This window comes from Schistocerca piceifrons, chromosome 7 (genome assembly GCF_021461385.2).
Source record: "Schistocerca piceifrons isolate TAMUIC-IGC-003096 chromosome 7, iqSchPice1.1, whole genome shotgun sequence".
Taxonomy (NCBI): Eukaryota; Metazoa; Arthropoda; class Insecta; order Orthoptera; family Acrididae; genus Schistocerca; species Schistocerca piceifrons.
This window is the reverse complement of record NC_060144.1, coordinates 539,336,389-539,359,440: the sequence shown is the minus strand read 5'-3', so window position 1 is coordinate 539,359,440 and position 23,052 is coordinate 539,336,389. Positions and strand designations below refer to the sequence as shown.

Genomic DNA, 23,052 nt, shown 5'->3' with positions numbered 1-23,052 from the left:
TTTCGTCGCAAGAGGACGTTCGCATGAAATTTGAATGAGCAGCTTTCTCCTTAGAGTATGAAGATATTTTGTTGGCGCCCACCTACTTAGGGAGAAATGACCATCATAATAAAATAAGAGAAATCAGAGGTCGAACCGAAAGGTGTATGTTTTCGGTTTCGCCACGCGCTGTTCAAGACTTAAGGGCAACTAGCTTGAATGTGGCTCGATGAACCCTCTGCAAGTCACTTAATTGTAAGTAGCAGAGTAATCATTTTGGTATAGATGTAGATTATCTTGGAAGATGATTTAATGGCCCAGTTAAATGAATCCTGGTAACCCTTCGTTCAACTCAACAACAAGCGATCTGCTATCTGTCACATAATATGTACATACTCATCTCAACATGCATTTCAAGATATTAATTTCATTGCTTGGTGCAGTTTCATTGAGAGCAAATTTTTATCCTATTGCTGTTTGAGCGCGTGGTTCTACAGACATGTCCCACTTACTGCACTATTTACGCCACTCACGTTGCCGAATCTCAACGTCAAATAAACGGCTGAGAATGAAATGACGAATATTACCAGCACTTATAAGACATAAAAAGAAGCTTACAGTCCCTGGCTGGTTCGTATGTTCTACAAGAAGTCATATTTAGTGAAAGCTAGAACAACCAAGTAAGAACAAACTATAATGAAAGACGTTGACATGATACACTCTCTAGAACTGAAGGGTAATTAATTTTAGAAAATGGATTTCTTTCAAACAGAACCAATCAGAGGCAGCAACAACGATAGTACGAAAACGTGAAAATGTGTTGCACATTGATCACGAAATTCTGATGTTAGTGTAATGATGGGAGACTACTTTCAAATCATGCAGTTCCATTGAAATATTATTAGACACGTGTTGATCAATAGTGGAGAACTACTAGCTAATTTTTGATCTATTAATTCATAAAACACCTTTGGATAGAGTTAGAGATATTTCCAGGAAAGGAAAGAGGCTTCATTACAGAATAAAATTAAGGATTTTTGATAAAAGCTTAAGTCAAAATGAGCATAAGTACGGCAATGAGAGAAACGATCATTGTATCCTCGAGTATAATTCTAGTCTCCAATACAAAGAAAAAAATTTGTAAACGAGTAAATATCAGCTGTACAGTGGCTCAAGTATCGTATAATCGCCACATAATAAAAAAAGAGAGTATCGCGAAGGAGGGAATATTGCGGTCTACGGAAACAGGAGTTCAGGACTATATGCGAAGCACGTATTTTATTTGTTTCACACGCTCCATTACGTTGCAATATCAGTCAGTCGAAAATAATCACAAATCAGGGTAGCAGCCCGATCATGTTGGCTTCGTTCCACAATATTTTTGCTGACAACCGTTCAGCCATCTTCAGGTGAGTGTCAGCCGACTGGAGACTGCTAGTTGAGGGTGTCGTCTTTAAGGAAAAAAATTGGAGCGAAGTCTACTTCAAGAGAGTTTTAGAAGTTCGCCCGCTTATCAGCAATGTTACCGTAAGAAGATACTGTTCGACGCGCTATTGTCAAATTAACAGATAGGGCTTTTGTCAGTACAACGGGGTCACTGAACCGGAAAGTCTTAAATTTCGCCCATACGCCGAGAACGCTGCTTCTAATTGATTTTATCAGTGCTGTTGAGGAAGCTGTTAGACCTCTTCCTAGTGACGCTTCAGAAGAAATAAGACGAGAAACATTTCGTGCGCTCATGAAAGCTCTTCATCAGAAGAGCAAAAGTTCTGCCATGGAAAGCGCTGCACTACGAAAGCCTGGAAAAAATCCTCACACGATGGTCTTACCAGCGGATAAGGGAAGTGCCACCGTGCTTTTGTAACGTGAGATTTATGAACAAAAGATTTATAGCTTGTTGAGTGGGCCAGTGTACTGGAAGTCTTACAAAGACCCCACCAGGAAAGTGGAAAGAAAAACGTCAGCGCTGATGAATTCTTCTTCTGCTCTGCAAGAAGTGGCGGAAAGACTTTCGCCCACAAAAACAGGTACTCATTAGCATTTAACTTCTTCTTTCTTCTGGTAGCCAATACAAATGGCATGCTTGGAACAAGAGTACCATAAGACTGTTTAGCCAACACTCCTGTAGTCTCAGCTGTACTAAAAGTCTTCCAAGCCAAAATGTTAGCATCTGGAAATGCAACAAGGCCACCATAATCTGCTTGGTTGCCCCATACAACAGCCAGTGTCAGCCATGTACTACCTCCAAACACTGCTTGTACATCACAAGTAAAGTTCCGATGGAGTACAGGAAAACCATTTGGACCTCCAATCAATTGTTGCTTATTAAACTGCCCAGCCAAGTCAATATCAATCGCCTTCAAACTGCGATACACAGGTACACTGTGCCGCCAGCAATGATGGTAACCACGTCGCAGAGGCATTGCTGTGGCACGTTAACACAAGAGAACGTAGCAAGCCAATGCCCAGTGAGACACCCAGAGCTACGTGTCCGCACTCATCGACGTTCGCAGAGCGAATGATGCTGATTGCTGCGGCGCAGCTGGACGCCAGCACATCCTATCGCATCACTACTTCCACTCGCCACGCGCTCGCCGAGCGTCAGCGCGCCTTATCAGCCCGACTGCTACAACCGGAAGTCAATTTTAGCGCAAGGCGGGCCTAGTAATATTAGGGCCCGCGTTCGTCCGGCAGCATCTCCAGCGCAGCATTTAACTTCTTCTTTCTTCTGGTAGACAATACAAATGGCATGCTTGGAACAAGAGTCCCATAAGGCTGTTTAGCCAACAGTCCTGTGGTCTCAGCAATACTCCAAGTCTTCCAAGCCAAAATGTACCTAGCATTATTAGGCCCGTGTTGCGCTAAAATTAACTTCCGGTTGCGGCAGTCGTGCTGATAAGGTGCGCTGACGCTCTGCGAGCGAGTGGCGACCGGAAGTTGTGGTGCGATAAGCTGTACTGGCGTCCAGCTGTGCCGGAGCACGGAGCGTCATTCACCCTGCAAACGTCGAGGAGTGCGGACGCGTAGGTCTGGGTGTCTCGCTGGGTGTTGGCTTGCTACGTTCACTTGTGTTAACGTGCCACAGCAATGCCTCTGCGACGTGGTTACCGTCGTCGCTGGCGGCGCAGTGTATCTGTGTATTGCATTTTGAAGGCGATTGATATTCACTTGGCTGGGCAGTGTTCGGAGGTAGTACATGGTTGACACTGGCTGTTGTATGGGGCAACCAAGCAGATTATGGTGGCCTTGAAGCATTTCCAGATGCTAACATTTTGGCTTGGAAGACTTGGAGTATTGCTGAGACTACAGGACTGTTGGCTAAACAGCCTTATGGTGGTCTTGTTCCAAGCATGCCATTTGTATTGTCTATCAGAAGGAAGTAGTAGTTAAACGCTGATGATTACCTGTTTTTGTGGGCGAGAGTCGGCAATGGCAATTGTAAAATAAAGATCAATGGCGACTGCGTGTTGTATTATAGACAAGAAAGTGTGTTAGGTCCTTTCCTTGTCTCTATACCTTATCTCCCTCTCTTATTTTATACAAAAAATATGTTCACTTTTTATTTTTGTGGCATTGCCGCTCTTGTTTGCTCGCTAGGCGGGTGACCCTCTCCCCTCTGGTAGCATCCTATTTTATCGAATAGGTTGAGGAAAGAGAAGTTGATTCGGCAGAACTCAGCCAGAGAGTCTTCTGGCGATATGTTGATGAAACGTATGTAGTGTGGCCCTATGGTGAAGAAGAACCTCATACTTTTATGCCACCCAAAGTATATGTTCTTTGGAAGATTCATAAGATATAGATTCCGTTACGGCCGATCGCCAGTAATATCGATGCCCCCACGTGTCATTTGGCTATATGTCTTGCCTGTTTACTGAGACCTTTGTGGGGAATTGCACGCATCACGTTCGCAACTCTGCTGACTTCATCAATACACTAAAATCACTTCAACTCAGTGAAACTGACATTAGTGAGCATTGATATCCTCTCACTATTCACTAAGGTTTCTCTTATGGACTGTTTGTTATTCATCAGCAATAAGTCCACGAACGATATAAATGCACTTTTTCATCATGTCCTTTCCTCAACCTAGTTTTGAACTAACAATGAATTTCTTGGACGAACTGACGGTGTTGCCACGGGCAGTCCCCTCTCCCCTCTGGTAGCAAACTATTTTAATGATTACTTTGAGGAATGAGAACTTGATTCGGCAAAACTTAGCCAGAGAGTCTTCTGGCGTTATGTAGATGACACTTTTGTAGTGTGGCCCTATGGTGAAGTAGAACTGTCGTGTTTTTTTGCAACATAGGAAGTCAGTCCACAAGAACATCAGATTTACGATACAAATAGAGACGGATGGTTGCTTACCGTTTTAGGACGTCTTTATCGTAGGAATGTTTATGTATTATTGTGGCATTCTGTCTACTGTAAGTCTACACATTGGGACCTCTCTCTGGAAGGCTCGAGCTGCCGTCACTCTTCACAAACTACCGGCGTCCTTAGAACGGTGGTTCACGGGGCACATGTTATTTCTGATGCAGGCAGTGTTACATAGGAGCCAGAACATCTACAGTCGACGTTCGGAGATAATGGTTACTCAAAACATCAGATTACTACAGCGCTAAGGAGGAAGACCCGTGACTGCCCACAACATCAATAAGATAAGGAGTTGTTCAAGTCTAGGGTGTTCCTTACATACGTCGGCAACCTTCCTTCTGAAGTAGGCAGTATCTTAAGGAAACGTCAAATTAAAGTAACATTCCGGTCAGCGGCCATTGTAAGTGGTTTTCCCGGTTCGGTAATGGACGAGCAGGGATTCCTGAAGTCCGGAATTTACAAAATTCGTTCCAAGCGTGGGAAAGCTTACATACGTCAGACGATATGCACAGGACATGAGAGGTGCATCGAACATGAGCGCCACACTCGCCTTTCGCAGCCCAGTAAGTCGGACGTAACTGAGCGTTGTATTACCAGATTTTCGATTATCCGGCCACAAAAATCTTGGCCCCGACGATATCCTTCTGGTACTGAATAATTAAAGAATGTGTGGAAATACATCAAGCAGAAGATAGTCTAAATCGTGATCGTGGCTTTCAACTGGACAGTGTTTGGGCCCGGGGATCCTAATTTCTTCCGAGAAAAAACATTTCATTCGTAATGGCACGTCTAGTGACATCTGACGTTTGTTTTTAACGCCGGTAGCGCGCATTGCGACACTGGGCCGACATGTAGTTTCACCTTTACGTATGCTCCTGCGCGCCACAGGCAATGAAAATTGGGTCCATCACTTCAAACTGTGAAAAAACCGGCTGATCCATGGAGTGGCGCCACATTACGTCATCTCCGACGACACGGTTTAAGACCGCAACCACGGCCGGTTAATTTATGGCAGCTGTCTTCTGGGACTCTGAAGGGGCTACTCTATGACGTCCTCTCTCATTGTGCAACGACGGACTCTGAAGTATATTGTACTACCCTCAGGAAATTGAAGAAAAGGTTCCAGAGTATTCGTCGATGCAAAAATTGAATTTCTCCTTCTCCATGAGAACTCGAGGCCTCCCACAAATTTGCGCACGCGAATGGAGCTGACGCAGCTTCATTGGGGTGTTCTTGCTCATCCACCCTAGTGACTGGATCTCGCACCTTCGAACTTCCACCTCTTCCGCCCAATGAAGGAAGCAGTTAAGTGGTTGTTGAGAGAAGTTACTGACGCGGAAAGATGTCGGCTCCGATGTCGGCTAGTAGAGTAGTATCTTCGGGGCATACAGGTTGCGTACGGCCGTCGCATTGAACGGAGATCACGTTGAAAACGTTGGATCTAGTAGACGAAAGGGTGGAGAAGATTGAAAAAACCAACCTCCTTTTAGGAAAAAATATTTTGCTTTACTTATTTACTCGCGTGTCATAATTTATGCAAATTTTAGTGCACACACCATTCAAATCCCCCCATGAATCATGGACATTGCCGTTGGTGGGGAGGCTTGCGTGCCTCAGCGATAAAGATGGCCGTACCGTAGGTGCAACCACAACGGAGGGGTATCTGTTGAGAGGCCAGACAAACATGTGGTTCCTGAAGAGGGGCAGCAGCCTTTTCAGTAGTTGCAGGGGCAACAGTCTGGATGATTGACTGATCTGGCCTTGTACCATTAACCAAAACGGCCTTGCTGTGCTGATACTGCGAACGGCTGAAAGCAAGGGGAAACTACAGCCGTAATTTTTCCCGAGGACATGCTGCTATACTGTATGATTAAAAGATGATGGCGTCCTCTTGGGTAAAATATTCCGGAGGTAAGATAGTCCCCCATTCGGATCTCCGGGGGGGGGGGGGGGGGGGACTACTCAAGAGGACGTCGTTATCTGGAGAAAGAAAACTGGCGTTCTACGGATCGGAGCGTGGAATGTCAGATCCCTTAATCGGGCAGGTAGGTTACAAAATTTAAAAAGGGAAATGGATAAGTGAAAGTTAGATATAGTGGGAATTAGTGAAGTTCGGTGGCAGGAGGAACAAGACTTTTAATCAGGTGATTACAGGGTTATAAATACAAAATCACATAGGGGTAATGTAGGAGTAGGTTTAATAATGAATAAAAAAATAGGAGTGCGGGTTAGCTACTACAAACAGCATAGTGAACGCATTATTAAGGCCAAGATAGACACAAAGCCCATGCCTACTACAGTAGTACAAGTTTATATGCCAACTAGCTCTGCAGATGATGAAGAAATAGATGAAATGTATGACGAGATAAAAGAAATTATTCAGGTAGTGAAGGGAGACGAAAATTTAATAGTCATGGGTGACTGGAATTCGTCAGTAGGAAAAGGGAGAAAAGGAAACATAGTAGGTTGGGGGGAAGAAATGAAAAGAGGAAGCCGCCTTGTAGAATTTTGCACAGAGCATAACTTAATCATAGCAAACACTTGGTTCAAGAATCATAAAAGAGGGTTGTATACCTGAAACAATCCTGGAGAGACTAAAAGGTATCAGATAGATTATATAATGGTAAGACAGAGATTTAGGAACCAGGTTTTAAATTGTAAGACATTTCTAGGGGCAGATGTAGATTCTGACCACATTCTATTGGTTATGAACTTCAGATGGATACTGAAGAAACTGCAAAAAGGTGGGAATCTAAGGAGATGGGACCTGGATAAACTGAAAGAACCAGAGGTTGTAGAGAGTTTCAGGGAGAGCATAAGGGAACAATTGACAGGAATGGGGGAAAGAAATACAGTAGAAGAAGAATGGGTAGCTCTGAGAGATGAAGTAGTGAAGGCAGCAGACGATCAAGTAGGTAAAAAGGCGAGGGCTAATAGAAATTCTTGGGTAACAGAAGAAATATTGAATTTAATTGATGAAAGGAGAAAATATAAAATTGCAGTAAATGAAGCAGGCAAAAAGGAACACAAACGTCTCAAAAATGAGATCGACAGGAAGTGCAAAATGGCTAAGCAGGGATGGCTAGAGGACAAATGTAAGGATGTAGAGGCTTGTCTCACTAGGGGTAAGATTGATACTGCCTACAGGAAAATTAAAGGGACCTTTGGAGAGAAGAGAACCACTTGTATGAATATCAAGGGCTCAGATGGCAACCCAGTTCTAAGCAAAGAAGGGAAGGCAGAAAGGGGGAAGGAGTATATAGAGGGTTTATACAAGAGCGATGTACTTGAGGACAATATTATGGAAATGGAAGAGGATATAGATGAAGACGAAATGGGAGATAAGGTACTGCGTGAAGAGTTTGACTGAGCACTGAAAGACCTGAGGCGAAACAAGGCCCCGGGAGTAGACAACATTCCATTAGAACTACTGATGGCCTTGGGAGAGCCAGTCATGACAGAACTCTACCATCTGGTGAGCAAGATGTATGAGACAGACGATATACCCTCAGACTTCAAGAAGAATATAATAATTCCAATCCCAAGGAAAGAAGGTGTTGACAGATGTGAAAATTACCGAACTATCAGTTTAATAAGTCACAGCTGCAAAATACTAACGCAAATTCTTTACAGACGAATGGAAAAAATGGTAGAAGCGGACCTCGGGGAAGATCAGTTTGGATTCCGTAGAAATGTTGGAACACGTGAGGCGATACTAATCTTACGACTTATCTTAGAAGAAAGATTAAGAAAAGGCAAACCTACGTGTCTAGCATTTGTTGACTTAGCGAAAGCCTTTGACAATGTTAACTGGAATACTCTCTTTCAAATTCTGAAGGTGGCAGGTATAAAACACAGGGAGCGAAAGGCTATTTACAATTTGTACAGAAATCAGATGGCAGTTATAAGAGTCGAGGGACATGAAAGGGAAGCAGTGGTTTGGAAAGGAGTGAGACTGGGTTGTAGCCTCTCCCCGATGTTATTCAATCTGTATATTGAGCAAGCAGTAAAGGAAACAAAAGAAAAATTCGGAGTAGGTATTAAAATTCATGGAGAAGAAGTAAAAACTTTGAGGTTCGCCGATGACATTGTAATTCTGTCAGAGACAGCAAAGGACTTGGAATAGCAGTTGAACGGAATGGACAGTGTCTTGAAAGGAGGATATAAGATGAACATCAACAATAGCAAAACGAGGATAATGGAATGTATTCAAATTAAATCGGGTGATGCTGAGGGAATTAGATTAGGAAATGAGACACTTAAAGTAGTAAAGGAGTTTTGCTATTTAGGGAGTAAAATAACTGATGATGGTCGCAGTAGAGAGGATATAAAATGTAGACTCGCAATGGCAAGGAAATCGTTTCTGAAGAAGAGAAATTTGTTAACATCGAGTATAGATTTAAGTGTCAGGAAGTCGTTTCTGAAAGTATTTGTATGGAGTGTAGCCATGTATGGAAGAGAAACATGCACGATAACTAGTTTGGACAAGAAGAGAGTAGAAGCTTTCGAAATGTGGTGCTACAGAAGAATGCTGAAGATAAGGTGGGTAGATCACGTAACTAATAACGAGGTATTGAATAGGATTGGGGAGAAGAGAAGTTTGTGGCACAACTTGACTAGAAGAAGGGATCGGTTGGTAGGACATGTTCTAAGGCATCAAGGGATCACCAATTTAGTATTGGAGGGCAGCGTGGAGGGTAAAAATCGTAGAGGGAGACCGAGAGATGAATACACTAAACAGATTCATAAGGATGTAGGTTGCAGTAGGTACTGGGCGATGAAGAAGCTTGCACAGGATAGAGTAGCATGGAGAGCTGCATCAAACCAGTCTCAGGACTGAAGACCACAACAACAACATCCATTCAAATAGAGAGTTTAATGGCTGAGAGAGTATAATTCGTCCTTAGCTGACGGACGATCGTATTATTGTTCAGTATTCTGTTTCTGGACGGAAAATAGTTTGGACAGGAAGAGAATAGAAGCTTTAGAAATGTGTTACTACAGAAGAATGCAGCAGATTAGATGGGTAGATCACTAATGAGGAGGTATTGAATAGAATTGGGGAGAAGAGGAGTTTGTGGCACAACTTGACTAGAAGAAAGGATCGGTTTATAGGACATATTTTGAGGCATCAAAGGATGATCAATTTAGGATTGGAGGGCAGCGTGGAGGGTAGAAATCGTAGAGCGAGACCAAGAGATGAATACACTAAGCAGATTCAGAAGGATGTAGGTTGCAGTAGGTTCTGAGAGATAAATGGCTCTGAGCACTATGCGACTTAACTTCTGAGGTCATCAGTCGCCTAGAACTTAGATCTAATTAAACCTAACTAACCTAAGGGCATCACACACATCCATGCCCGAGGCGGGAGTCGAACCTGCGACCGTAGCGATCGCTCGGTTCCTGACTGTAGCGCCCAGAACCGCACGGCCACTCCGGCCGGCGGTTCTGGGAGATAAAGAAGCTCGCACAGGATAGAGTAACATGGAGAGCTGCATCAAACCAGTCTCAGGACTTAAGAGCACAACAACATTCTGTTTCTGTACGATTCTTTGTGGGAGAGCACCAGGGACCAATTCAGACCTGACGCCATGTACCCGACTTACTTTAGTAATTCATCGATCACTATTTAAACATTAGAGCAATGAGGGATGTATACAGTGTCATTTACGCCAGTGAAGTTTCCACTTCTTCCACTTCGATTCAGCTCGTTTTTGAACCTGTTTCTTCTTCCGCTTCACGTGTTCTCGTGATTAACCGAGCGGAGCTACAGGGGTGAAAGTTATAAGCTTATACTACGTAATTCTTCAGAAGGCAGAAGCTTTTTGGGAACGGTGTACTTACCTGCTGGCGCGAGCAGCCACCACGAGAGCGGCAGCAGCAGCAGCAGCAGCGGTGGCGGAGGCATTCTCTGTCTGCTACATGGCGTCCAGCTGCCGAGCGGTCACTTCTGCAACAAGGGAGAACAGTCCCACACATGTCACAGGTAGCCATCGTTAACCGTCTTACTTAACCGTATCACTTCACGTATTCATTTAGAAGAACTGATTGCTGGTGACATTTTACAAGGGTAGTAAAGTAAGTAGCACAACATATTTTTTTCTTGCAAGCAGATTGCTTTTATTCGATATTCCTTCTGCTTCTCGCGGAGTGCATCCTTCATTGGGCGAAACAGATGGTAGTCGGAACATGTAAGGGATGGGCTGCAGCGTGGATGAGGAAAAAGATTCCAATGAAGTTTTGTGAGCTCCTCTCGGGGGCGCTGACTTGTGTGAAGCCTTGCATTGTCATGAAGAAAAGTTCGTTTGCATCTTTGTGGCGGCGAAGGCAAAAATGGTTCAAATGGTTCTGAGCACTATGGGACTTAACTTCTAAGGTTATCAGTCCCCTATAACTTAGAACTACTTAAACCTAACTAACCTAAGAACATCACACACATGCATGACCGAGGCAGGATTCGAACCTGCGACGTGGCGGTCGCGCGGTTCCAAACTGTAGCGCCTAGAACCCCTTGGCCACTCCGGCCGGTGCGGCGAAGATACTGAATTCGTTTCTTCAGTTTACTGATGGTAGCACAATACACTTCAGAGTTGATCGTTGCACCACAAGCAACGAAATCAACCCCTTCAGAGTACTAGAGAACCGTACACATGATATTTCCGGTTGAGTGCGCAGTTTTTAACATTTAATTCGGAGGAGAGGTGGCGTGGCGCCATCTATGGATGGCTGTTTTGTTTCCGCTCGAAATGATGAAACCATGTTTGGTTCAAATGGCTTCTGAGGTCATCAATCCTCTAGAACTTAGAACTACTTAAACCTAAAGTAATCTAAGAACATCACATACATCCATGCCCGAGGCAGGATTCGAACCTGTCACCGTAGATATTCCAGACTGTAGCGGCTGGTGCCCCTCGGCCACCCCGGCCGGCGAAACAATGTTTCATTGACTGGGACGATGTTCTCCATAATATGGACACGATCAGCCTCTTAACGCGCAGCAATTCCACACAGATAGTCCTTCGTTGCTCTTTATGTTCTTCTGTTAGGCAGCGAAGAATCCTGCGGGCAAACTGGTTTGAGTACCCTAATTGGTGGACGACTATGTCAACACTAATAATATAAGCGTCCAGTTGAGTAGCGAGGTGTCTGAATGTTATCTATCGATCACCTCAAATGAGAGAGCCCGTGCGTTCCAACATTGCAGGATTCACAGCTGGATGCGGCCGACGGGCACACGGGAGATCTGACAGGTTTGCAAAAATGGTTCAAACGGCTCTGAGCACTATGCGACTTAACTTCTGAGGTCATCAGTCGCCTAGAACTTAGAACCAATTAAACCTAACTAACCTAAGGACATCACACACATCCATGCCCGAGGCAGGATTCGAACCTGCGACCGTAGCGGTCGCTCGGTTCCAGACTGTAGCGCCTAGAACAGCACGGCCACTCCGGCCGCGGACAGGTTTGCACATCCTCCTTGCAATGATGGCAGACACCTCGCCCAACAACTCGCCGTACTTTTCTTTACTATCTGGTTTCCGTACACATTCTGCAAGTGCCTTTGGATACCTACGATGCTTTAATTTTCCGGCAACAGAAACTCAATGACATCTCTCTGCTTGGAACGCACATCCGTTACAAACGGCATTTTGAAGGCTACGTACGGCGCCGACACCTATCGGAACGGCAGGGAACTATACGGGCTCAAGCAAGGAGTACTCCACCACGATCTACAATACATTCTTCCTTTTCTCAACCGAAAGTGCCGAGGAAAAAACATGTTATTGCGTTACTTATTGAACGCTCCACCTAGTTTCAAGTAATGAGTGGAAGGACTCTCACGCAAATGGTTTCGTGTGTGACTGTAGACATATGATGCCAGTGTACGGTTTAGTATCGTGTTTCATAAAAAGTGGCGGAGTCGTGTCTGAAATGGAACTTTTGGCAGCTGCACGAATTGCGGCGGACGCAACGGTTGTCTGCAATAAATCGCAGAAATGAAACAATACACGTGTTTGTATTCGTTATTATATGATGAAAAGACGCCAGCTCGGCTGCTCAGCATCTACTATATCTACATCTACATCTACATCTATACTCCGCGAGCCACCTTACGGTGTGTGGCGGAGGGTACTTATTGTACCACTATCTGATCCCCCCTTCCCTGTTCCATTCACGAATTGTGCGTGGGAAGAACGACTGCTTGTAAGTCTCCGTATTTGCTCTAATTTCTCGGATCTTTTCGTTGTGATCATTACGCGAGATATATGTGGGCGGTAGTAATATGTTGCCCATCTCTTCCCGGAATGTGCTCTCTCGTAATTTCGATAAAAAACCTCTCCGTATTGCGTAACGCCTTTCTTGAAGTGTCCGCCACTGGAGCTTGTTCAGCATCTCCGTAACGCTCTCGTGCTGACTAAATGTCCCCATGACGAATCGCGCTGCTTTTCGCTGGATCATGTCTATCTCTTCTATTAATCCAACCTGGTAAGGGTCCCATACTGATGAGCAATACTCAAGAATCGGACGAACAAGCGTTTTGTAAGCTACTTCTTTCGTCGATGAGTCACATTTTCTTAGAATTCTTCCTATGAATCTCAAGCTGGCGCCTGCTTTTCCCACTATTTGTTTTATGTGATCATTCCACTTCAGATCGCTCCGGATAGTAACTCCTAAGTATTTTACGGTCGTTACCGCTTCCAATGATTTACCACCTATGGCATAATCGTACTGGAATGGATTTCTGCCCCTATGTATGCGCATTATATTACATTTATCTACGTTTAGGGAAAGCTGCCAGCTGTCGCACCATGCATTAATCCTCTGCAGGTCTTCCTGGAGTACGTACGAGTCTTCTGATGTTGCTACTTTCTTGTAGACAACCGTGTCATCTGCAAATAGCCTCACGGAGCTACCGATGTTGTCAACTAAGTCATTTATGTATATTGTAAACAATAAAGGTCCTATCACGCTTCCTTGCGGTACTCCCGAAATTACCTCTACATCTGCAGATTTTGAACCGTTAAGAATGACATGTTGTGTTCTTTCTTCTAGGAAATCCTGAATCCAATCACAAACCTGGTCCGATATTCCGTAAGCTCGTATTTTTTTCACTAAACGTAAGTGCGGAACCGTATCAAATGCCTTCCTGAAGTCCAGGAATACGGCATCAATCTGCTCGCCAGTGTCTACGGCACTGTGAATTTCTTGGGCAAATAGGGCGAGCTGAGTTTCACATGATCTCTGTTTGCGGAATCCATGTTGGTTATGATGAAGGAGATTTGTATTATCTAAACACGTCATAATACGAGAACACAAAACATGTTCCATTATTCTACAACAGATTGACGTAAGCGAAATAGGCCTATAATTATTCGCATCTGATTTATGACCCTTCTTGAAAATGGGAACGACCTGCGCTTTCTTCCAGTCGCTAGGTACTTTACGTTCTTCCAGCGATCTACGATAAATTGCTGATAGAAAGGGGGCAAGTTCTTTAGCATAATCACTGTAGAATCTTAAGGGTATCTCGTCTGGTCCGGATGCTTTTCCGCTACTAAGTGATAGCAGTTGTTTTTCAATTCCGATATCGTTTATTTCAATATTTTCCATTTTGGCGTCCGTGCGACGGCTGAAGTCAGGGACCGTGTTACGATTTTCCGCAGTGAAACAGTTTCGGAACACTGCATTCAGTATTTCTGCCTTTCTTCGGTCGTCCTCTGTTTCGGTGCCATCGTGGTCAACGAGTGACTGAATAGGGGATTGAGATCCGCTTACCGATTTTACATATGACCAAAACTTTTTAGGGTTCTTGTTTAGATTGTTTACCAATGTTTTATGTTCGAATTCGTTGAATGCTTCTCTCATTGCTCTCTTTACGCTCTTTTTCGCTTCGTTCAGCTTTTCCTTATCAGCTATGATTCGACTACTCTTAAACCTATGATGAAGCTTTCTTTGTTTCCGTAGTACCTTTCGTACATGATTGTTATACCACGGTGGATCTTTCCCCTCGCTTTGGACCTTAGTCGGTACGAACTTATCTAAGGCGTACTGGACGATGTTTCTGAATTTTTTCCATTTTTGTTCCACATCCTCTTCCTCAGAAATGAACGTTTGATGGTGGTCACTCAGATATTCTGCGATTTGTGCCCTATCACTCTTGTTAAGCAAATATATTTTCCTTCCTTTCTTGGCATTTCTTATTACACTTGTAGTCATTGATGCAACCACTGACTTATGATCACTGATACCCTCTTCTACATTCACGGAGTCGAAAAGTTCCGGTCTATTTGTTGCTATGAGGTCTAAAACGTTAGCTTCACGAGTTGGTTCTCTAACTATCTGCTCGAAGTAATTCTCGGACAAGGCAGTCAGGATAATGTCACAAGAGTCTCTGTCCCTGGCTCCAGTTCTGATTGTGTGACTATCCCATTCTATACCTGGTAGATTGAAGTCTCCCCCTATTACAATAGTATGATCACGAAACTTCTTCACGACGTTCTGCAGGTTCTCTCTGAGGCGCTCAACTACTACGGTTGCTGATGCAGGTGGTCTATAGAAGCATCCGACTATCATATCTGACCCACCTTTGATACTTAGCTTAACCCAGATTATTTCACATTCGCATTCGCTAATAACTTCACTGGATATTATTGAATTCTTTACTGCTATAAATACTCCTCCACCATTGGCGTTTATCCTATCCTTGCGGTATATATTCCATTCTGTGTCTAGGATTTCGTTACTGTTCACTTCCGGTTTTAACCAACTTTCCGTTCCTAATACTATATGCGCACTATTTCCTTCAATAAGAGATACTAATTCATGAACCTTGCCCTGGATACTCCTGCAGTTTACCAATATTACGTTAAATTTTCCTGTTTTTGGTCTCCGAGGACGGACGTTCTCTATCAACGATGATAATGTCCTCTCTGGTAAGCCGTCAGGTATTTTATCGTTTCGCCCAAGGGGGGGTCCCTCTAACCTAAAAAACCCCCGTGTGCACGCCACACGTACTCTGCTACCCTAGTAGCTGCTTCCGGTGTGTAGTGCACGCCTGACCTGTCTAGGGGTGCCCTACAGTTCTCCACCCAATAACGGAGGTCGATGAATTTGCAACCATTATAGTCGCAGAGTCGTCTGAGCCTCTGGTTTAGACCCTCCACACGGCTCCAAACCAGAGGACCGCGATCGACTCTGGGCACTATGCTGCAGATATTAAGCTCAGCTTGCACTCCGCGTGCGATGCTGGTTGTCTTCACCAAATCAGCCAGCCGCCGGAAGGATCCAAGGATGGCCTCAGAACCCAAGCGGCAGGCGTCATTCGTTCCGACATGTGCTACTATCTGCAGCCGGTCACACCCAGTTCGTTCAATAGCTGCCGGAAGGGCCTCCTCCACATTACGGACGAGACCCCCCGGCAAGCACACCGAGTGCACACTGGCATTCTTCCCCGACCTACCCGCTATTTTCCTGAGGGGCTCCATAACCCGCCTAACGTTGGAGCTCCCTATAACTAATAGGCCCGCCCTCTGTGACTGTCGGGACCTTGCCGGAGAATCGGCCACTGGCCCAACAGGCGAGGCATCCTGTGGTGGCTCGGAAACGATGTCGTCACCACTAGGAAGCACCCCGTACCTGTTGGAAAGGGGTAAGGCAGCTGCCACGCGGCCAGATCCCACCTTCGCCTTTCGGCCAGGCACGCGCGAGCCCACCACTGTCCGCCATTCACCCTGGAGTGATGGCTGACCGGTAAGATGCTCACTGCCGGAAGACGCAGCGACATCAGGGGTTCCATGTGATTCCAAGGCCACCGAAGTAGGCATAGGTCTCACCACAGTTGCCCCAACGCCACTACGAGCCGACGCCTGCGCCTCGAGCTCGATGAGCCTAACAGACAAAGCCTCCACCTGCCCCCGAAGAGTGGCCAATTCTCCTTGCGTCCGCTCACAACAACCACAGTCCCTACACATGAGTACGTTTACCCTACTCTATACGGTGACAAATTCCCAAGATAATCTTCTGATGAGCTACTCTGATAATCAAGAAACACTCACTGAAATACGAGACGCGAAAACTACGCTAGGTTTTCCCAGAAAAACTATTTAAAAGCTAAGCGCAGCAAATAAGTACAAAAACGCTTTATACAAACAGTACTCGCTGCTGCTGGTGCTCTCGCTCTGGCTGTCACAAGACAACTGCTGATTCAAGTGACTAGTGGCTAACGGCCGCGAAACAAACAAAAGACGGTTTTAGGACTCTTTCTGTTCTAAACGATCAAGAAAACACTAAGAAATCTAACACGAAAACTACGTAAAGTTTTATCAAGAACTGTTAGTTACTATGCAGAGCAGATAAACACAAATAGAATCCCTTCCTTAGTGGAAGGTCGTAAACAAAATGCAAAATAAACGCTTTATACAAACAGTACTCGCTGCTGCTGGTGCTCTCGCTCTGGCTGTCACAAGAAAGCATCCGAGCTGAAATTAACTTTTGGGAAGACCTAAGAATATCATCACAGTAGTTTATGTTTCTTCTAAACCGAGTAAAGTACACAGATACGGCAATGCACAAAGGACTGTCGCCGGAAGAGAAACATCCCGAATAGAGAATATACCAGCTCGAACTAAGGGACTTAACTCTTGTAGACATGGCCTGTTCCACAGCGAGGAGTTTGGCTTGCCTGCAGCACTTAGTCCCGTCGTCTAAACTAGGCTTTGCCTGGAGAATCGATACCCGCTGTCCGTATCGATACCATGACTGCTGAAAGCAGGAGCTACGATAATAGAGCAGTGAGTGCTGAGTCGTGTTCGCGATCGGACGTTGTAACGGACAGTGCATCGTGAATAATAAAATCGGTTTTAAACGGTCGCACTGAAGTTAACGGACGTTATATTGAGCTATCGGAGTATGTGCTCCGCTGAACAAATGTATGAACAGCTACATAAATATTAATTTACCTTCGAAAACATTGCCGTTTGATAAATATTGACCCTAAAGCAGCCATGAGTGAATGTTACGTTGTTACCAAGCCATCGTAAAGTTAACTTCTTCACATTTTATTTAAAGGAAGTAATAATTTATAGGTTAACATTACTCCATTAGAATTACTAGATGTTCAATGGTATGTCAAACACGAAATTAAGGACAAAATGTTACATTGTATGACCAGCTGTAACCGTAAATTTTACATATGTTTAGTAAACTAGAGTTAAGAATCTGTCTGTCTGGACGATTTTGGAGACGTGAGCAAGTGCGAAACAGATACTTTAGTGTGAATGATCAGTGCAAGAGAAAGTGTACGATAGATGTTAATATATACGAGTGTCGCAAGGTGCGTTTTTATCATCGCATGGAGATTACATTGATCCGCATCTTAATAGTTACGTACGTCTTCGTAGATATTTACAGTATGTTACGCAACTATTGTGAATTATACATTAGAGAACGAGAAACAATTATTTATTGCAAAACTTAATATATTGACAGTTGAAGTTACAGTACGGCAAGTTACAGATTGTGAATAGTGTAGACTCCACGTCTACTTGTGTTTTTATCGTCTCAGTACATGCACAGTTCAACCAAGGCGCTGTGTTTGTGTTTGCAACTTGTGTGCTTTTACCAGCGCTGTATAAATTCATTAATACCAGGAGCACATGGTGTTGGTGCAGTGGGAGCATAGGACTGAGCATGTAGCACAACAGCACAAGTACGTAGACAATATATGTTAGAATAATGTTGTTGTTGCCCGCATCTCGTGGTCGTGCGGTTGCGTTCTCGCTTCCCGAGCCCGAGTTCCCAGGTTCGATTCCCGGCGGGGTCAGGGATTTTCTCTGCCTCGTGATGGCTGGGTGTTGTGTGTTGTGTGCTGTCCTTAGGTTAGTTAGGTTTAAGTAGTTCTAAGTTCTAGGGGACTGATGACCATAGATGTTAAGTCCCATAGTGCTCGGAGCCATTTTTGAATGTTGTTGTTGTTGTCTTCAGCCCTAAGACTGGTTTGATGCAGCTCTCCATGTTACTCTATACCGTGCAAGCTGCTTCATCTCCCAGTAACTACTGCAACCTACATCCTTCTGAATCTGCTTAGTGTATTCACCTCTTCGTCTCCCTCTACGATTTTTACACTCCACGCTGCCCTCCAATGCTAAATTTGTGATCCCATGATGCCTCAGAACATGTCCTACCAACCGGTCCCTTCTTCTTGTCAAGTTGTGCCATAAACTCCTCTTCACCCCAATTCTATTTAATACCTCGTCATTAGTTATGTGATCTACCCATTTAATCTTCATCATTCATCTGTAGCACCACATTTCGAAAGCTTCTATTCTCTTCTTGTTCAAACTGTTTGTCGTCCATGTTTCACTTCAATACATGGCTACACTCCATACGAATACTTTCAAAAACGACTTCCTGACGCTTAAATTTATACTCAATGTTAACAAATTTGTCTTTTTCAGGAACGCATTCCTTGCCTTTGTCAGTCTACATTTTATATCCTCACTACTTCGACCATCACCAGTTATTTTGGTCCCCAAATAGCAAAACTCCTTTACTACTTTAAGTGTCTCATTTCCTAATCTAATTCCCTCAGCATCACCCGACTTAATTCGACTACATACCATTATCCTCGTTTTGCTTTTGTTGATGTTCATCTTATATCCTCCTCTCAAGACACTTTCTATTCCGTTCAACTGCTCTTCCAAAGTACTTTGCTGTCTCTGACAGAATTACAATGTCATTGGCGAACCTCAAAGTTTTTATACCTACTCCTAATTTTTCTTTCGTTTCCTCTACTGCTTGCTCAATATACAGATTGAATAACATCGGGGACAGGCTACAACCCTGTCTCACTACCTTCCCAACCGCTGCTTCCCTTTCGTGCCCCTCGACTCTTATAACTGCCATCTGGTTTCTATACAAATTGTAAATAGCCTTTCCCTCCAGTATTTTACCCCTGCCACGTTTATAATTTGAAAGAGACTACGCTAGTCAACATTGTTAAAAGCTTGCTCAAAGTCTACAAATGCTAGAAATGTATGTTTGCTTTTCCTTAATCTAATTTCGGAGATAAGTCGTAGGGTCAGTATTGCCTCACGTGTTCCAACGTTTCTGCGGAATATAAACTGATCTTCGCCGAGGATGGCTTCTACCAGTTTTTCCATTCGTCTATAAAGAATTCGCGTTAGTATTTTGCAGCTGTGACTTATTAAACTGATAGTCGGTAATTTTCACATCTGTCAACACTTGCTTTTTTTGGGATTGGACTATTATATTCTTCTCGAAGTCTGAGGGTATTTTGCCTGTCATGAGACAGGCAAAATACCCTCAGACTTCGAGAAGAATATAATAGTCCAATGGTAGAGTTTTGTCAGGACTGACTCTCCCAAGGCCGTCAGAAGTTCCAATGGAATGTTGTCTACTCCTGGGGCCTTGTTTCGGCTCAGGTCTTTCAGTGCTCTGTCAAACTCCTCACGCAGTATCGTATCTCCCATATCATCTTCATCTACATCCTCTTCCATTTCCATAATATTGTCCTCAAGCACATCGCCCTTGTATAGACCCTCTATATACTACTTCCACTTTTCTGCTTTGCCTTCTTTGCTTAGAACTGGGTTCCATCTGAGCTCTTGATATTCATACAAATGGCTCTCTTTTCTCCAAAGGTCTCTTTAATTTTCCTGTAGGCAGTATCTATCTTACCCCTAGTGATATAAGCCTCTACATCCTTACATTTGTCCTCTAGCCATCCCTGCTTAGCCATTTACGACTTTACAGGAATACGACTTTTTAATTTCCGCTCTACATATTCTCTGGTTTCCCTTCCTTTCCCTACTGTGGTTCTCTGAACTTACATAGCGTTAATTTTTCTTCTCCTCGTTCCACTCTCAACCTATATTCGATTTGTTCCTGCCTTGGCACCCTTCCGTTCGTGGTAATTTCTTCTAAACTTATCAAAACCATGTGTGAAATCTTATGGGACTTAACTGTTAAGGTCATCCGTCCCTAAGCTTACACACTACTTAACCTAAATTATCATAAGGACAAACACACACACCCATGCATGAGGGAGTACTCGAACCTCCGCCGGGACCTGCCACACAGTCCATGACTGCAGCGCCTTAGACCGCTCGGCTAATCCCGTGCGGCTTCTAATCTTATCCTTGGTTGGTGTTTCCATTTCCCTGACATTGTTTCTCTGTAAATTTTTCGTGACCTATTCAATCCCGCTATCTTTCAACTTATTGTGCTAAAGTTATTTTAAGACCTGTGTAAGTAACCTCTAGTCATTTATCTTACATACATTACCAAAACATATCCACTTCTTCTTTTTTATTTTTATCTGTTATTTTTTCTACACTATACAATAAATTATGCTAAAGCACAGAACGCCGCATACGATGAACATTCATGAGAAACAACTGAAGCCGAAGATAGCTTGTTCGAAGATGGAAATCGTTTCAGTTATAGAGCAGAGTTGTGTCGTTTGTGTGTACGTGCCCCAAAAGAAATTGTTAGTCATAATACAGACCAGCACCACAGCAAATACCGAGGATCAACCAGTTAATGCTGACACCCCTGAGCCCCATATAAAGTCATCGTCCACCTACTTCCAAAACTACATCCACATCTGCGCCTACACCTACATCTACACTCCGCAAGATATCTGAAGGTGCGGCCGGGGGGTTCTTCTGACAATACTCTGTTTTCCCCCTTCTTCTATTTTACTCACAATTTCTGCGCGGGAAGAATTGTTATCGGTAAAATTCCGTATGAGCTCTAAATTTTCCGATATCCACGTGATGACCACGCACCGAGACGTTAGTTGGAGGAAATATGTCGCATGACTTTTGTCGGAACACACTCCGTCCAAATTTCGATAGTAAATCTCTCCCTGATCCAGAACGTCCACTTTGTAGCTTCCTCGGAAGCTGCTCCCATTGCGGCTAGGGAGTGACTGATAGCAATGCGAGAACCAAGAGGGTCCCTCACATGCTTTTGTGTTACCATGGGAGTTCCAAGCTCACTTTTCCAACAGTATCAGTGTTTGCTCTCTATGCGACGAGCTCTAGGTTATCGTGCGTTAATTTTCTTCCTTTACACAGTTACACGTGGAAATAAATGGGCGTCTATGTCTCCATCCAGACGAATACCGCGTCGCACTCATTCAGTTTTCTGTCCTTTGGCATCCTCTTTACGCGTAACTCGTGGATGCTACGGTGCTCAGACTTCTTGCCATTGTGTTACAATTGTGCTGTGACAGATGAAGGGGTGGTCTTTCGCGTAGAGCTCGGTGCTTAATTAACGTATAGTGCGGGGTACATGGAGGGGTGGGGACTGGGAATGAACAATTATACACCCAACTGTCAACAGAACAAATGTGGCGGCTCGCCTCATATCCATAACTCCTCATGAAGTATTCTATGGCATTACTGCGACAACTTTAGTACGTAACTGGGATGCGTTACAGGTTCTATTGTTCTGAATGGATATTAAAAAATGCAGGAGATAATGAATGTGCATCACAAAGTTTTGGCCGTTGTGGGACAAAACTTCTGGATGACATTGTTGGTGTGGCCTTCAAGGACAGGTATTATTCCCCATGTTTACCTTTCTCTGAATTTACTAGGCCATGACAAAGGCCTTGCACCGAAGGTATTCTCTTAAATAATGCCACGGTATTCTACGAGTGTCGTTATTCCGGTTGTATACTGGAATTCTCTCACCCTTCGCTGCCGCACAGTTATCAGATATGGAGCAGTCTGCTGTGAGCAGCATCAACACACTTCACTCTCACTGGAGGCACTCGTCCAGTACTGACACTACACAACGTACACAGTGCATCCCGAAAAGTTCCGAGATTGATTTTATTCGTGCCGTACTGGCGACATCAGCGCAGTTCTTACCGTATCAGACTGAACTAACAACTGTACATTCGAACATTCAGTTGTGAACAGGCACTGTTAGTTAGTGCGGGAGCTGCGTCTGTTTGTCAGTGACGTTGTTTCAGAAACCGCAGTGATGCTACATCTCTAAATCATGTATTCAAGACATCCTACAGAATATTTTGATGAAGAGAAAAGCGTATGCTAAGTCTGTTCCGCAGATCTTGACTACGGAGCAAAAACAACAACGAGTGGGCACCTGCTGCATCTTGATAAAATGCAAAGCGGAAAGAACTTTTTTTGTGGGAAAAATCAACACAATTTCACGAGACTGGGTGTTATCGATATCAAGCTACCACAAAACAAGAAAGTGCAGAAGCTTACACGAATGGTCAGTGCTTTGATGACATAACCGACATTCAAGCCAATGTGACACACGAGTTGAACAACACCCCGAAAAAAGGACTTTTTGGTATTTTCACATGACTGCGTGAACGTTCTGTGCGTTGTATGCGACGAGGATACACTGTGTAGAACACCTGAACCATGTAAAATCAGTATCGTAACATTTCTAAATTTTTTTTATTACTTCAGTTTCCAAATTTTTGTGTAGCGAGGGTTTTCTGCTTTTGTGTCTGTAATTTTTTTCTCGATTGCAAAAAAAAAAAATTACCAAAAACAGGTGGACCGATAATATAATTTTTTTCCATAGGCACTAAAGGTAATTTAAATCTCATTCTAATAGAGCTATGACGAAAGCAGTGACATGAGGCAACAAGGGATGAAAGTACAAAGTAATCCACACAGCAGTCAGAGG

At 44.0% G+C, this 23,052-nt stretch overlaps 1 protein-coding gene across 1 annotated transcript in view; it reads right to left on the bottom strand.

Annotated features, from left to right (window-relative positions):
* Positions 1-10,330, bottom strand: part of LOC124709072 (zwei Ig domain protein zig-8-like) — a 199,395-nt gene extending 189,065 nt beyond the window's left edge. Inside the window, exon 1 of the mRNA XM_047240720.1 lies at positions 10,198-10,330. Coding sequence (XP_047096676.1) covers positions 10,198-10,261 — 64 coding nt within the window. The 5' untranslated portion in view covers positions 10,262-10,330. The remainder of the gene's footprint in view (positions 1-10,197) is intronic.
* Between the last annotated feature and the right edge of the window lie 12,722 nt (positions 10,331-23,052).